We start from the raw sequence: 16,561 nt of genomic DNA, 5'->3' as shown, positions 1-16,561 counted from the left end.
CCCTCCCGTCCTACAGGCCGCTCCCGGGGCCCGGGGCGAGGGCGCCTCCCCGCCCTCCCGCCGCCTCCCAGCACCGACCCCCGGCACCGCCGCCGCGGGCCCCTGACGGCCACTTCCGGCCGCCGAGCGACCGCCCAACCCCGCTCGCCCGCTCCCTCCCATTGGCTCATCCCGCCCGGCGCGTGACCGCTGCGCGGCCGCTGGTTGGCCCTCCGGGAAGAGCGTGTCGCGCAGCTGGCCCGAAGCCCGCGGTTAGGGGCGGGAGCGGGGCCGCTGTCTCCACGGCGACAGCGCGGGCTGAGGGACGGGAGGAGACGGGGCGGCCGCCGCCGCGACCCCGCCGAGCCGCTGCTGCCGCCGGCGTCACGTGCGGCTGCCGCGCCCGCCGGTTGGCCGGCGCCCTGCCGGCGCGGGGCGGGGGGGCAACGCGGGGAGGCGCCACGTGACGAGGCACCGCCCGCCCTCCTCCCCGCTCTTTCTTCCTCCCCAGCGCCCGCCCCTCCGCGCGCGCCGGCCGGTTGGCTGTTGCCGTGGTGACAGGGGAAAGAAGGGGCGGGGCCCGCGCCCCACCTCAGCCGCGCCGCAGCCCGTGAGCGCGGCCCCGCCGCCGGCAGCGCCGCCCAGGAGCCGCCGCGGCCGGGCGCATCCGCCGGGCGGGCGGGTGCGAGCGGAGCGGAGCGGGGGCGGCGGCAGCGGGCGGGGCGGGGCGGCCCATGGCGGGGGGGTGAGGAGGGGCCGTCGGCAGGTGCGGGTCGGGCGGGCGGTCCGCGCTGGCGGCGGCGGGAGGATGCGCGAGTACAAGGTGGTGGTGCTGGGCTCGGGCGGGGTGGGGAAGTCGGCGCTCACGGTGCAGTTCGTGACCGGCACCTTCATCGAGAAGTACGACCCCACCATCGAGGACTTCTACCGCAAGGAGATCGAGGTGGACGCCTCCCCCTCCGTCCTGGAGATCCTGGACACGGCGGGCACCGAGCAGTTCGCCTCCATGCGGGACCTCTACATCAAGAACGGGCAGGGCTTCATCCTGGTCTACAGCCTGGTCAACCAGCAGAGCTTCCAGGACATCCGACCCATGCGCGACCAGATCATCCGCGTCAAGAGGTGACTTGCCCGGCGGCCGCCGCTCCTCCGACGGCCGCGCCCGACGCCCACCTGCGGCCCGGCCCGCCCGGGGCCTGCGGGCCGGCCCGTTCCCCCCTTCCGTTCCCTCCTCCCCCGCGCCGGGCCGCCCCGCAGTGCCCGGATCTCCGGCCCGGGGGCTGCCCACGCCCTGCCCGCTGCCCGCTTAGGTGCCTGCCCCGCGGCTTCCTTCCCTCGCCCGCCTCCCGCCTTCCCTCCTTCCCCGGTGGCGCCCCGGGGCGGTAGGGCACCCCCGTGTCCGCCCCCGCCGGTGCCTCGCCCGCAGCCCCGGGCTCCCTCGGGCGGGGGCCGGCCGCAAGCCAGCCGCAGGGGTGGCGGAGCCGGGGCAGGGGGCTCTGCCGGTTTCCGCTGCTCGCCTTCCCCCCTCCGCCTCCAGTTTGCGTTTACAACGCGGTAATTTTGGGGTGCTCCCGCGTGAAATATGGCAGACAGGCAGGCGGGCGGCGGGCTGTGCCAGGGCTGCAACCGGGGCTGGAAAAGCGGTTCGCCCCAGTATTGCATCGGGTCAGTCCTCCCGTGTACTTTCTTAGTGGACCTCCGGTAGGTGGTTTGCAAGGGAAGCACCTGGGTGTCTTCGTGCAGCACACAGGTCTTCAAAGGCAGATAGAGATCCGCCTTTTTGGATACCTGCATAGGTATTTCTGTGAACTTCTCTCTCCTCTTAAAAGTGCAGAACGCAAAGCCTCTTTCTTGGTGAAGATATGACGGCTGGGAGCATTAGGCCTTATCTATATTGGTGTTTCTCTTAAATTTCCCACGGTCGCATTGCCAGCCACTCTATTACGAGTGAATCCACAGTGGTGAAACACCGGTGCCTACTGCCAGTTTGTTTTTATAACCACCACGTTGTTTAGATATGCGTCAATCAGTTAGATGTCAGCAGCTGAAATGAATCCAGTCTCACTGAAATAGGGGTAGATGCACCATTTGAAATCATAGCAACCGTTTGAACCGTAGTGTGGATGAGAAAATGCCGCTGGCCAGATCATTGCAGACAGAGATCTGTTACTGCCCGTGGAGAGGGGTTGTAATTATGTCGCAGAACTGGTTGCAGCTTTGGCTTGGACATCTAAAAGGGGAACCCTTGTAAATAACTTAGTTGCACCACAGCTGTTGGATTTGCATCTTAATGTGAAGTGGAGCATAAAAGGTGCTAATGGCTAATCATATGGTTGGGTATGGTCTGTTCACAGAAACTACCATTCCAGACCAAGGCCTGGGGAAGATGTATTTTGAAATTGGGGAGGAGGGTGAGTAGGGGAAAGGGGAGGGAGGAGACAAAGGGCTGATATTTTTAGAGGCTTGCAACTTTCTCATAGTGGGTGTTTCTTAATGTGTCCTGACTTTTTCACTAGAGATTTCTAAAGACCGATGTAATGAAGTTATTTTGAATGCATTGAAATGCATTTTCCATATCCTTGCCATCCTTATCACTCACACATACCTTATAGAAGAACATTTTTTTCTTTAAATAGTTAGGGTAAACTTTATTAATTAATAAATGCTTTTGGTTTTCCTGTATTTAATCAGTGATATAAACTCATGTAGTCTCTGAATGCCTAGCTGTGGCTTTTGCAGGTTGCATTGTGCCTTGCAATGGAGCATCTGCATTCAGACCCCAGCTGACAAGCTGTAGGTAGGTGAAACAGAATAAAAAGCAACTTGTACTTCTATAGTCAGATTGACTCAGTGCTGCTGAGAGTGGGTCTCAGTGCTGCTCCTGTTTTTCTTCTGCCATTTCTTTTACTGCAAGACTTCAACTTTTGGCTTTTGTGAAAGACATATAAGCAATATTTTAATCCTAAATTTTACTGATGTAAAATAGTCTAAAAGCAGCTAAAATCCTGAAAATTTGAATTGATTTGTAGTTTAAAGGGATATGCTGTTGACTTGCAGTATTAAAGAGATGTAGTTTCAGAAAGTGTACCAGATCTTTCCTTGTCAACTTACCTTATAATTGTGGGTGGTGTTGTTTTGTTTTGGAACTTGACATAACTTCACAGGCAGCCAAAGAGCTAATATGCTGTTGACTTAAGCTTGTATCCTTTTTACCAGTTAAACTGGAGGAATGCATATTTATAGATATAATATGTATTTGTATAAGGACATCTAAATTGCAATTTACAGTTGCACAAATGCACTTAATCCATGTTGAGAGACAAATAATCACAGTCCTATTTACTTAGAGATTTTGGGTGAGAAATAGGTAAGAAAACCAACTACATGTTTGTATTGATACAAAACCATGATCTAAAAACCTCTGAACTTTAATTGTACGTGAAAACCAATTGACCAGGTCTCTAGCTGGTAGGTATGTCTGCATTTTACATGTTGTCCTTGCTTTTTTTTTTTTTTTGATGAAAGAATCTCTGTGTTATTACATAATGAGTGTAATTTTAATTACTCTCCCAAGAAGTAGAAAAGCCAGGTGAAATTCCTTCTTCAGGTTAAGAGATGGATGCTTGAGTCTTCTGCTTCCCTGGTCTAACCACCACATACCAGGCCAAGCTAATCTGAGGGAGTCCTTCACTCCACCTGATGAAGTTGAGTTACTTTGTAGGAGTGAATGACATGTTCATGGATGAAAGAGAGGAAAGAAGTGGACCTTTGCTGCACTCTGAACCTTAGTGGTTAGGAGAGGTTGAGATCACTCTTGCCAGTATACTTTCTGTTCTTATTAAATTACTACTTAATATTAAAAAAGGCATAAATAGACTTAGGAACGGGACTGAAATCCAGGTCTCCCAGTCTGCAGAGAAGTCTGCTAATGGTAAAACTATAAAGTCAAGCTTCCTTGTGCAGTGTGGGAGCCTGGCATCCCTTTCAGGCATGGTGCTGAGCTTTAACCAGAGTGGAGGATGCCTTCATAGTTTTTAAACAGGTAATTAAAGTTCTTTATTGAGAAATGGTTTAAATGTAAACCATACTTTTTGTTTCAAGGTAAATCATTTTTGTCTAGATCTTTCTAAGAGTGAGTCAAGGTGCTTTACCCAGTAAGGGAGCCCTGTCAGTTCGGAGTGGGTAAGTGCACTCCCAGCAGCTCTGCCTAGAGGAGGAGAAGGAAGAGGTTTCAGAAGTGCTTGCTGTACTCTGGGCCAGAGTGCCTGCTGCTAGCATTGGATGAAGGATCTCAGTGGTACAAAATCACAGCTGCTGGTCCTCCTCCAGATGCTGCATCTCAGAACAACTTCTACCCAAGCAGCATCTTGGCTAAAGCTTTTGTTGTACCAAGCAATTGCTTCTGCAATCAGCTCTTCTTGCAGCACCTGCAACCAACCCTGCTGATCTGGAACTAGTGCTTTAGTATCAGTACGTGGGGGGCAGGAACCTGCTGAAAGGAGCTGTGTCCTAGGAGAGTGAAGCTATGGATGCCTTGTTTTGCTGCGTGAGGAGTGTAGTCAGAAGGCAGAAGGACAGAGGGGTTATGTATAGGGTTGGTCTCTGGTTCAGGAACTTGAGTGCCTCTGTGCTTGTTTGAAGGTGTTATCACTGATGATGATAGCTCAGGAAACAGTTTGGGAGCTCCTATTCACTGTACAATTGGCTGCTTATCTGAAATGCATCATTCCAACCCCATGATCTTAGTGTTTCAGGCACCTAGTACTGGTTTCTGGATCCCACTTATGCCAAATATGTCCATTAAGCCTTGTTTCTTCTGGTTCTTGCAACTGCTGGGGGTTTATACTGTTAGGAAGATGGAGTGTACATAAGCGTAATATTTTTGTGGTAGCTTTGAAGGATAGTTGTTACTTTCTGTATACAAGAAGGATAAAGGGATCCAAGTGTCACTTTACTGCCTCCTGGTGAGATATTACACAAAATGTTATCTGAGCATTTGTAGGTGCTGCAACTCCAGGACCATCTCTCCTTCCAAAATGGTTTGGTGAGCTTGACAGCAAAGAACTGTCTGTTGTTTATGCTGCAGATAGAACTCACTCTAGTTTCAAAATGAACTGTTTTCTGGAGAAACCTTTTATTTGTGAGAGCAAGGCTATGCTGACTGAGTGGGTCCCTGCCAGTGAAGGTCTGAGGTAAAGAAAGAACAGAAGCTGTCAAATGAAAACAGATTGGAAGGGATACACTCCAGTTAAATATCAAGGTTTAGAAATAACTCGTGAGTATGCAGATTAAGAAATGTAATTTGTTTTGTGGAAAAATTAGTTGGGTAACTCCTAACATCGTTGTGTTTGTCTTTTGTGTGATTAGAAAGCTCTCTGAAGACAATATGCTGAGTTTTTACAACATACTGAATTTCAATTTTGGTTATGATTTTGCCAGTATTTTTTCCCGTGAAGGTATAGTTAAACGTCATTGGGTATGTATTCTAGGTGCTTATGTAGTCTTATGTATTACTAAATATAATTTGTTAATCTGTCCTATAGGCTTTGAGATAGATATCTATCTATCTATCTCTATATATATATAGATATAGTAGAATCCCATGAAATAGAAAAGTATTATTTTTATTCAAGCAGAAAAGCAAAGTACATAAATAAAAAAGAACTCACAAAGTAAATTCAGAGTTCTTCACTTGCCGTAGTTTCTATAAATGTTTGACCAGTGCTTTAAAGGCAGGACTGCTGTGTTCATGTTTTGGAGAATCTAAGAGATTCTATTTGAAATAGTACTTTTGAGAAATAATTTTTTCCAAGTAGTGAAAAAAAATAAAGCTTTTCATTAATCCATTGCTTTTTCTCTATGAAGCAAAGACCAATGTAGATTGGCTGAAAATGCTGACTAAAGGATATAGGTATATTGTTATGAAATATCACAGAAATATGTCTCTCTTCCTTGTGGTGGTGTATATCATGAGGATCAAAGTCTGCCTCCTAGTCTAGGGATTCTGTATGGTAATTTAAAACATACAAGAGAGGTAATTATTGAAATGTATTAATTGTGAAATCAGCATCTTGAGTCAATGTTAATTGATGTATTTAGGACTTAGTGGTGATTAAGTCTTAAAAACTGTACTTGAAATTACAAATTACTCAAATGTCTAGTTTGAAAATGTTTCTTTCCAAGTACTGTGAAAACTAAGTATGGCTTTTATTCAAAAATTGTTTAGCACAGTAGGGTCCAGATCCTCATTAAAACTAGATAATATGATCATACAGATGACTTTGAATAAGTATAGAGTTTTGAGAAGATGAAATAGTTTAGTTAGTTCTTCAGCTCTTCGCTGTATTAAGTACTCATTTAAGTACTTATAATTTCAGAAAACTGATAAATTTATGTATTTCTCATATTTTTTATTAAAAAAAATTGAGAACCACTTAGATGATTCTTCATAAACACTGCTATTAGACATTCAACCACAAATATGGCTCCAACCTTCTAGGAAGAATCATCTAAATATTTGGTAAAAGTGACACTTGGAAAGTCCTATTCCTTCTGAAGTACTGTATGCAAAAGCTTGACAAATGTCCAGGGAATTTCATAGATGCTAGCCATGTAGAGATGGTAGAAGTAAGAACAGACCGAAATTCTGAAGCCTTTTTTAGCAAGAGTGGTTTTTTCTTTTAATAAACTCAGTGCAGTGGTTTGGTTAAAATACTCATTTTTACATGAAAAAGGCAGGGCAGGTAATAAGCATGGCCCCCATCCAAGCCCGACCAAGCTGCCAGCCATTCTTGTGCACCCATCAGATGAAACTTAGCACTTTATGGCAAGAACAGATTAATAGATTTTAAATCCCGTCAAACACTCGTACGTATTTCAGAGAAAACATAGGAAGCTGAATGGCATTCTCACGTGGTGCAGACATTGGCCATAGTGTCAAAATATTTAAGTACACTGAAAGAGCTATGCTGGCCTTTTTTTTGTTTTGTTTTGTAAGGGGCACTTATGGATAGCTGTTTCTCAGGTGAGAACCTTATCAATTTACAAGAATAAAATGCAAATACTTTAAGCATCTGTACAGATATAGAGAAGTGGTAAACACAAGTAGTCAGTCATGTCAAATTGACCAGTAACTAACATTAGAGCCTTCAGCTATATGGCCATCTACTGTGTCTTATTGGGGAACTGACACATAGACCGTCCCTAAGAAAGTGTTTATAATAGAAAAAGTGTAAATTTAGAGGATACAGGACATTACTGTGAAATGTATTTAAACTCAGATTTTTAGTTTCTCTTTGTGCTCTTGTGCTTTTAAAATAAATTTAGAGTGCTTCTTTCCAGCTCTATAGAGTTTAGATTTTTTTTTTTTTTCAGCGAATTTGCCTTTGTTTTAATTTGAAATTAATGAACTAATTCTGTCTGGCAAAATTACAGGTTTCTTCATTTAACTGGGGAATTCATACAGAGACAATCGTCTAAAAAATGTCTCTGACAGTGTGTAATTTTAAGCTATAGAAGATTATTTTAAAGTTGCTTGGCTTAGTCTTAAACTCTGATATTTCAAGGTGTTCGTGCATCTTTGGAACATGTTACATTTAATGTTTTCCTATAGAAGCTTTTGAATTAAATACCATACCAGAAGAGTTCTCCTGACTTTTTTTTTTTCTTTCCCCTCACTGTCACTTTCTTGATAATCTGAAACATTTATGCTACTTTAAGTTACTTTCTGTGGAAATAATGAAAATTTGAGACAATGCTTATAACCAGAGTCTTCTAATGTAGTGGTTTTATTTTCTTCTGCTTCCTCCCGCCTCCTTCCAGCTCATTGTATAGGTATTTCTTTCCAAAATTTATTTATTTTCCTTTGTAAGGTAAAGTGACATGATAGTTTTCATATGTGGGCACTGAAAATAAATCTTTTTATCCCCTCCTGCTTTTTAGGTGTTCTTTGGACTTTTATTGAAAAAGCCAGGTAGGCAAACTCCTTTTTGTATGTATGTTTAGCTTAGATTGTGCTAGCTTAGAGTGTAGCATATTTTTTTTAATGATGCTTATATCACTTAGCATCATCTTACCTTTTCAGATCTTAATTGCTGCTGTAGCTCATGTTTTTGTAGAAGTGTGTGAATAAATACAGATAGCTACAATTGTCAAATAGTAGAATAGTATGGGGCAAAACTTCTTAAATTTGTTTTCAGTTGTATAGTGTTGCTTGATCGTGTGTGTGTTGTAAAAATGCTATTTAATGTGTTAAAGACCAAATACGATGGCGACTAATGGCTTCATAGTTTAGTACAATAATATAGCATTAATGCTTGGGGTGGAATGTTTTCTATGTTGCTATTCATTAAGCTGTTTTGACACAGATTTTTGCAATGAATATTTGGAGAATTTTATCAAAAAAAATCATTGCTCATTAGATTTTCTGTTTTGCCTTTGAATTTCTGTTTTGCCTAGAGGACAATAATTCTTTAAATACTGTTTTTTATAGCCAACGCTGTTGGCAGTAACTTGCGTCTTTTCTTTCAAAATAACCACAATTCTCTACACTTCTGTTGGATAGTCTGTGGATAGAAACAAATTTTGTTGTTTGGTCATACCTAAAACATTCTGGGTAACAGTATGTTTTGTTAAAATTCTTATGTTAGCAGGCATACGTTTTGGTCTGAAATTTCAAAAATAGACATTCTTTGGTAATTGGAAGTTTTTAGATGAATAGAATTTGAAATGTCTGAGTGGGTGGCTCTCCCAAAAATCGTTAAATCCATTCCTTTTCTAGTTTTCCCCTTAATAATTCAGTGTCAGATTTTTATTTTTTGTGCCTAAGAACAAACCTGAGGTTACTGGTGCTTTCATTTCTGAAATATTGCTCAGCCATCTCTTTTTTTTTTCCCCTTTTTTTCTCCATGTAAATTATGTAGGTGGTATGTGATGATAACGTTTTGAGAGAGAATAGGGAAGCAATTGGGACTGCAGTGCTAAATTATCCTGGCATGTAGTGACTTGTACAAAGATTTACATGATTGTTAAGGTAACAAGAACTACAGCTATCTGCTTCTTCATATTCTCTTATTCATTAGCTTCCTGCTGGTCTGTTTGGGGTTTTTTGGGGGGGAGGGAGGTGGTGTTGTGTGGGCTTTCTTGTTTGTTTTTCTCTTTTCCCAGAGGTTTCCAGTACAGGACTAGTATTTAGTTTTTGCTGTGCTAAGGCAAACACTACAGTCTAGGTACAGTTTACAATGATGAGTGCAACTCGAACACTTTCTTTGTGAATAGGTTGCATTTTAGCAGCTGTGTTGTCTTAAATCCTAGTCTAGACAAGAGAATTAAAGGTGTGATATGAGCATGTTATCCTTTCTCAACATTATTGTCATGGGGCTAGCATGATTAGTTGGTGCTGTGCTCTTTAAAAATGCAAAGGTGACAATATTTTGGTTCTTGTCATTATTAGACCTAGACTCTGTGAACAATCAGGTGAAGGACAAAAAAAAAGGAATTGGTGTTTTCAGAGCTGATTAGCTTGTTTTGAAACACCTCTTGCATTGTGTAGGTAGAGCTTTAATGTCTTTTAAAATATTGTTATTATCGTCTGCAAAAAGTCAGGGTAATGAGGCAGACATTAAAGCATTTTAAAATATTAGAATGTAATAGCTTAGGATAGTGGTCTGGGGTAAAAGAAAATATCTCTTACTTTATAGAATGGTTTGGTGACTTCCCGTTATTTTTCTGGTTAACAGGTAGCCTCCTTAACTAAAAGATTAATAGCGTTTGAGATTCCCATGTGAGTATCAACTCAACTACAATTTAATTTGAACTGGAAATGAATTGGATAAGGGTGCTGAACTTGAAGTGCTTTGAATGTTGTGAAGCAGAGCTTTAGTCGTGGATTTCTGATTAATTGCAAGAAAAGATGCTTTCGAGAAACAGCCATGTAGATCACCTCTGGGCTATATGTGTGCTTTCTGTCATGAGCAAGTTTTGGTGGGAGAATATTTGTACTGTTTGCCCTCTTACTCCTAATCTATTTTCCAGTATAGAGGATAAGCCAGGGCTGCTCAACCTATTTTGATTAGATCTGGTAGCAGTTTCCCACATTTCTATAACATATTTTTAACTGCTGTACAAAATCTTACTTGAAACGGTTTATAAATGTGCAAATAATTGGAATGCTTTTTTCTTTTGCAAAAGCCAAGAACTTTACAAGATCTATCTAGAAATGCATAAATTAAGTCTTTCCTCAAAAGCTGCTTTTCTTTTGAAATTTCCTTACCATGTTTTCAATTTCATTTTTTAAATTTTAGCAGCTCATTGTTTTTGCCAGAATAAAACAATGAATATGAAATGTTTGGGTTTTATACCATTTTCCCCAAAAGTTATAAATGAGCGGGGGGGGGGAGGAATCTGTGTGGGTTTTTCTTTTGTTTGGGGGGGTTATGCATTTCTGTGTTTAATTGCACTTGGCCATCATGCAGAATCCTGGACATGTGTATTTTTTTGAACTACATGACAGCAGTCCTTATTTGTATACTGCTGTTTGTACACTGTTTTTAAGAAGGTGTGCTTTCAGTCTGTGGATTACTTTCTACTGCAAAAAGGACTTGATGTTGCAAAGGGTTTCTCTAGTCATAATCTTCTATCTCCAGGTTCAAAATTTGTCCCTGCTCTGCTGTACTAATTCTGCTGAAAACCAGTCAAACAGTGGCATTTTGTGGTTTAGGTGTTTTTCTTAACTTCAGGGGTTCAGTTTCTTTTTCAAAATAATTTAGAGGGCAGAAGATGGTCACCTTGAACTATTTCTTCTGGAGCATTTTATCAAGTGCCTTTCATACCCTCACCCTCTTGCCTCCCCCCGCCCCCCCCCCCCCCAAAAAAAAAATCTATCTAGTTTGAGTGCTTCTCAGTCTCTGATCAAATTCAGGCTCTCTATCTCGCTGCTCTGCTGGTCTCAGAAGCGGTTAGATTCCTGGTAGCTGACATGCAGGTTACTCCCTACAATGCCTGGAAGAGAGAAGCATGAGTCACCTTCTGCTGGGTTAGTGCTGCAGTCCACAGTCAAAATCCAAGCGGTAATTTGGAATGAATTCTCCCATTGCATTCATCAGTTTGGGGAAGGAAGTGTTGGGGTCAGTGCAGTACCACTTCAGTCTGTTTGATCTGCTTGGGTTCTTTTACAGATAACCTTCTTGGTATACAGTGAGGGTAGGAGAAGTTGGTTTCATTTTTGTATCAAGTGTGCAGGATGCTGTCCACAGCAGGGAATCCTGGCATTGATGTTCTGAATGTGCAATGCACTGGGGGAGACATGTTTAGGTTTTTTGTTTGGTTGGTTTTGTGGGGTTTTTTCAGTGTCAGCCTTCTCTTGCATTTCATTGAGAAATAAATGGTAAATAGATTAGTGTTTCTTTTCTGTGTCCTTTAGGAATCTGCTTTGCTCTGAGGTGTGTAGTTCTGTTGCAACGAACCACTTGAGCTACCTCCTTATGTATGTAGAATCTCTCCTTTTGAAAGGCAGACCCTCTCAGTGATCAAAACACATTCAGAGAGAATGGGAGAAAAATGGAAGCTATTATGTCATCATGGAGTAACAGTTCAGCTTTTCTGAAATGCTGTTTGTTACCTGGACTAGGGGAGTCTTCTGGTGACCATTCACTGTATGGGATAGTGACTTCTTTGTCTAAAGTGAATAAGCAGTCCTGAGAAATCCTTACCTTTTCAGTCTCTAGTATCTGTCTTCAGCTTGTACACCTGATCTTTTTCTGTTGTTGTTCCCTCCGGATTTGTGAATTTGCCTTCATGTCTTTGTATTTGCCTTCCTAGTGGCTCATCTTCTACAGGAAGACTGCAGAGTAGTTTTTCAGCCTCACTTGCAGCTTAGTGGTTAGAGCAGTCTTCTGGGAAAAGCAGATGTGAAATTCCTATGACTAAAGAAGGTGTATGGTACAGGTCTTTCACCTCCTTGATCGATGCTGTAATAGCTGTACTGCTACGTTAAATGCAAGAAACAGCATTGCCACCACTTGCTTTTATTCCCATGACTTTGTGTGGAAGTGATATCTGTTGTGTTTGCTATTGAGTATCTTGCTATTGGTGTGTTGCTAGATTCACAGAGCAAAGTTTAGTGAATTAGGGCTCTCAAGGGACTTGGCCGCTTGCATGCCTCATCTCTAAATCCCTAGAGAACTTAGGTGTGTGACGCTGTTGTGGTTCCAATATATGGCTCAGCTGGGCTTGCACAGCTGTAGGCCTTCAAGCAGCTACCTTGTTTTGACAAAAACCTTAGATGGATGTGGCCTGTCAAGAAATTAAGTGGGTAGGCAGAAATTTTGTGGAGCAGTCTCTTGGACACAGTTCCCTAAATTCTTCTGGAGTCCCAGTATATTTACCTACCTCAGTTTTGCATTCAAGTCCAGAAATATTTGCAATCAGAACATTTTCCTCCCTTTACCTCCTTTTTTTTTCACATCAATTTCATTCCTTACGTTTTGAGCAGCAAATTCCTGAATGCCTTTGTATGGATCTTGTTAGTACAGAATGTTGAGTAGAACATAGACTTAATGATCATATCATCCACAGCATGACCTTGACAATTCTTGTACTTCAGATGTCTTTGTTCTCTAAAAAAGGAGTTCTATGCACAGGTTACATTATATAGCTGATTATAATATTATATCTGGGGTAGAATCTGCTTAGGTGGCTATCCTCATACAAATAGTTGTCTGAGGGATGATAGACTCTTTCCTAGGAGGAAACTGAATAAACAGATGATATGAAGATAGCCTGCTGAGAGTCCACAAAGTTTTAATGTTAAACATGAAGAAACTTAATTAGCCTTCATAGGCCTCTCTTCTGTGTTTCTTCTAGTTTATATCTGCAGCCTCCCTTAACATTAAATGCTGCAGATGCTCAGCAGGCTATCTTCATATCATCTCCTCCAGTAATTGTTATAGGTTGGCTATGTGAGAATAGGTAGCCTTCTGCTCCTTGATCCTCTGTGTTCAGTAAAATTTAGTCATGATGGCACATTCTGGAATTTCACTCAATCCAAATATTCCCAAATTTGATTCAAATTGTGGAGGAGCTAGGCTGCCTGTTGTTGTGGTTAATGAGTGGCTGTTTTGACAGGATTAGGTTGAAGAACCCTCTGTTGCCTTTAAATATAACATTATGGATCAGATGATATTTTTGCCTGGGCTGTGTAAATGGATATCTAGTGGTCTTGCCTCTAGTCTGGCACTATATACATTATAATCATTCCATCTGGGATTGTATAGTCTGTTTACTGAAGTATCACTGTCTTATTTTGTAGCTGCTGCAAATTTCTGATGAGTCTGTTTACCATCTAGCAGTTTTTAGTCAAACCTCTTGTACCCCTTTTATTTCTAGTGGTCTCTGTAACTAGATTTCATAGCAACTAAAGTCACATGCTTGCTACCCATCAGCTAATGAGTCTGTCAACAACTGTTGGCATGGAATGCTCTTCCTATTACAACTCTGAGTGCGAGTTCTTAAAGGTCTGTTGTTACTGTGGAAATAACTGTGCTTCCACCAGGCCCTGTGCCTCAGATTCTGCACTGACCATGTAATTGGAGGATTGCTGGACTTACTCTGCATCTGTACGGGGGTGGTTTTCTGGAACCGTAGTGAGCAAATGCAGTCCTTGGACAGCTTCCTGATGAATGGCAGCTACTGTTCTTTCCATCTTTTTGATTTACACTGTCGGTTATGTTTTGTAATTGCCCAGAGTTCAACTACTGGGCAGCTGTAATGGTTTAGAGACGGGATACATAATGTGAATGTTTAACTAAAAGCAGGGCCCTTTCTCAAGGGAAGGAAGTGACTAGCACTTGCAGACAATATGAACCCTCAGCCATACTACTGAACTATAGTGGACATGTTCAAAATACTATTTTCTGTCTAAAAATTATATCACAAGAAGCTCAAGGTAAGCAGCATGGTAGTCTGATCTGATGATGTGTTCTGAAAAGAAAAATAAGTTTATGGAAAGCTGGGGTTGGGATACTTTGACTTAAAAGGTCTGGATTGCTCTGGAATGTGAGAGGGAAGGAGAGTGACGTGCTATGCTGGTTTGACTGAGAGCGAATTAATTTTCTCCATGCAGTTAGAAACTTCTGGGTTTTGTAGCTAGTACGGTTGTTGTCTGGATTTAGTTTGAGAACAAGATGATAACAACCCGAGACAGAGTTAATGTTTTTAATTGCTCTGGTCTGAGAGCCAAGGACATTCTGAGCTTTGCCCACAGATGTGAGGCAGCTGGGAATGGTGGCATGGATGGGGCAGAGCTTGACTGACATCCAGACTGATCAATAAGAGTATTCCATCCCATTAGAGTAATGCTTCATATTTAAGGAGAGTTGGGATCTTTTGGCTAGGAGGACAGGGAGAGAGATGGAGACCTGTTCCAGTTCTGCTCTGTTTTGGTGGAGTTCCCTTAGTTGGGCCTTTCACCATCCTGCTGTTTGCAGAGGCCTCTGGGCCTTTCTGCCTTTTTCTCTCTTCTCTCCTCGGGATTGGCTTCAGGACCAGGTGCTGCTGCCTGGCACTGGCTGCTCGGTGTGGACAGAGTTTGTGAGGAATTGCTTTGAGTATCTTTTATATTCTATTTTCCATTTTTTATATATTGGCAGTAGTGTATTTATATTTGATTATATTATTAAACTGTGTTTATCTCAGTCCACGAGTTTCTCCCTTCCCTTTCAATTCTCTCACCTATTTGGGGGTGGGGAGGGTGTGAGCGAGCAGCTATTGTGGTTTTGAATTGCTGGCTTGGGTTAAACTGCAACTGGTGCTTACCATGTATTGCAGGGTTTACTGCTGTATCCCTAGTCCTGGTACAGACATACTGAGAAAAAAACCCAGGTTTACAAAGTTTTTCCCTCTGGGAAGAATTGCTACCTTGTAGACTTAACATAGGAAAGAAAATAGAATTGTGAAAAACAACAACAAAAAAAAAATAGAAAAAAGAAAAAAGTTTGCCCTGTATTCTTTCCATGGATTCTCATCAACTTGGTCATTCAATATGATTTCCTGCTTATTGCAGGATATTGCCTTTTTTTTTTTTTTCCCTAACCCTAGTAAACTGTATTCGGCTAAAATATACCAAAAAAAGTCCTTTTTGAGATGAGCGTATCCAAGAAAGAAAACAAATCACCTAAAGGTGTGAAATCAGTGAACTTCAGCTTATGTTAAATTCTCATCCAGATGGTTTTTAGTCAGAAATAGTGACTGCCATCATGGTAACTTCATCTGCCAGAGAGGGACAATGGAAAGCTCAATCTTGGATGAAAGCTGAGAAGGCACACCTTGAAAATGCTTTATTACTCTAAAATTAAGCATTTGTATTGCCTTCCTAGCTGGGATAATTGGGCTGGTAATTGAAGTCTACATTCTTCTCCCAGAGATGATCAAAACACCTTCCTTGAAAAGACTGTCTGTCAGCAAGAGATGTGGTTAGATTAAAAGGACTGGGAACGGTCTGGGCTTCACGCCCCCACACACACCTTCATATTAATTGAAATGGCCTTTCTGCATAGTACAAGCTAATGTGGAAAAAATTATTAGTGGACTATTTTCAGGAAATTCTAGTTACCAATCAGTGATTCAACAAAGAGGGTGTAATGGACATTAGGGTTTGTGGTACCTTTAAATATAGGCTCTTTCTTAAAAGAAACCAAACTTTCTCAAATATTATCTTGCCATTATTACTGTTGCTTTTGAGGGTTAAGTATACAAATTATCATCCTTTCTGTACCTAGAATGTGACAAACAGACATTTAAATATTGCGGTGGTGTTTTGTTTCTCAGACTAAAACAAAGTACATTATAGTTTAGCATCTTTCACAAACCGTTACCTACCGGAATGCTTTTGAAAATAAATTTACTCAGAAAGAGACAGCTAAAATGTACGTTTTACTCAAATGTATGCATATATGTGCAGATGGGTTTTTTGGTCTTCCAGCCTGTGGTGTCAGGAGCCAGGACAAAAAAAAAGTGGGTTTCACCAGGTTCTGCAATCATCTTCTATTTAAGATAGTTCAAATTGACCTTTGTCCATATATGAAACTTTTGTCAGTAAGTGTCTTTCTGAACAAGTTCAGTTAAAACAATGTAAAGCCACATGGTTTGTTTCTTACATAATTTAGGCAACATTAAAACTGGTGTCCTTGTGGGAATTTGCAACATTGTAGAGAAATTATTTAGGTTGGCCTGGCTTCTTTGTGTTTTCTCTCTCTGGAAAAAAAAAAAAAAAGTCAGAGAGAGAGCCTCTTGTTCTGAAGGTTTTGATTCTTCTATTCTCTCTCATGTATGCATGTATTGCTTACTCTACCAGCTAGCAAAGCTGCTCCTTTCCATCTGTTCAGCTGAGTAACTGTCCCTTTGGGTGGCACAAGCCATCAGCCGGTGTATGGACTCCAGCAAAATGCCAGCGTGGAGCTGCTCCAGTGCCCTGGGGATGCCAACAGGCAAGGAGCTGTGGGCTCCAGCCCTGGTGCACCCACTCTGCTGATGGCACAGCTTTGGCACTGGCCAAAGCAACCAGGTGCCTAAAGCCCCAGAGATGTGG

General features: G+C 42.3%; 1 protein-coding gene across 1 annotated transcript in view; it reads left to right on the top strand.

Moving 5' to 3' along the window:
• Positions 1–619: 619 nt before the first annotated feature.
• The window catches only part of RAP2A (RAP2A, member of RAS oncogene family), a 33,210-nt gene continuing 17,268 nt past the window's right edge, over positions 620–16,561 (top strand). Inside the window, exon 1 of the mRNA XM_065641751.1 lies at positions 620–1,101. Within this exon, the coding sequence (XP_065497823.1) occupies positions 788–1,101 (314 nt within the window). The 5' untranslated portion in view covers positions 620–787. The remainder of the gene's footprint in view (positions 1,102–16,561) is intronic.

This window comes from Caloenas nicobarica, chromosome 1 (assembly GCF_036013445.1).
Source record: "Caloenas nicobarica isolate bCalNic1 chromosome 1, bCalNic1.hap1, whole genome shotgun sequence".
Classification (NCBI taxonomy): Eukaryota; Metazoa; Chordata; class Aves; order Columbiformes; family Columbidae; genus Caloenas; species Caloenas nicobarica.
This window is presented reverse-complemented; position numbering and strand designations above follow the sequence as displayed.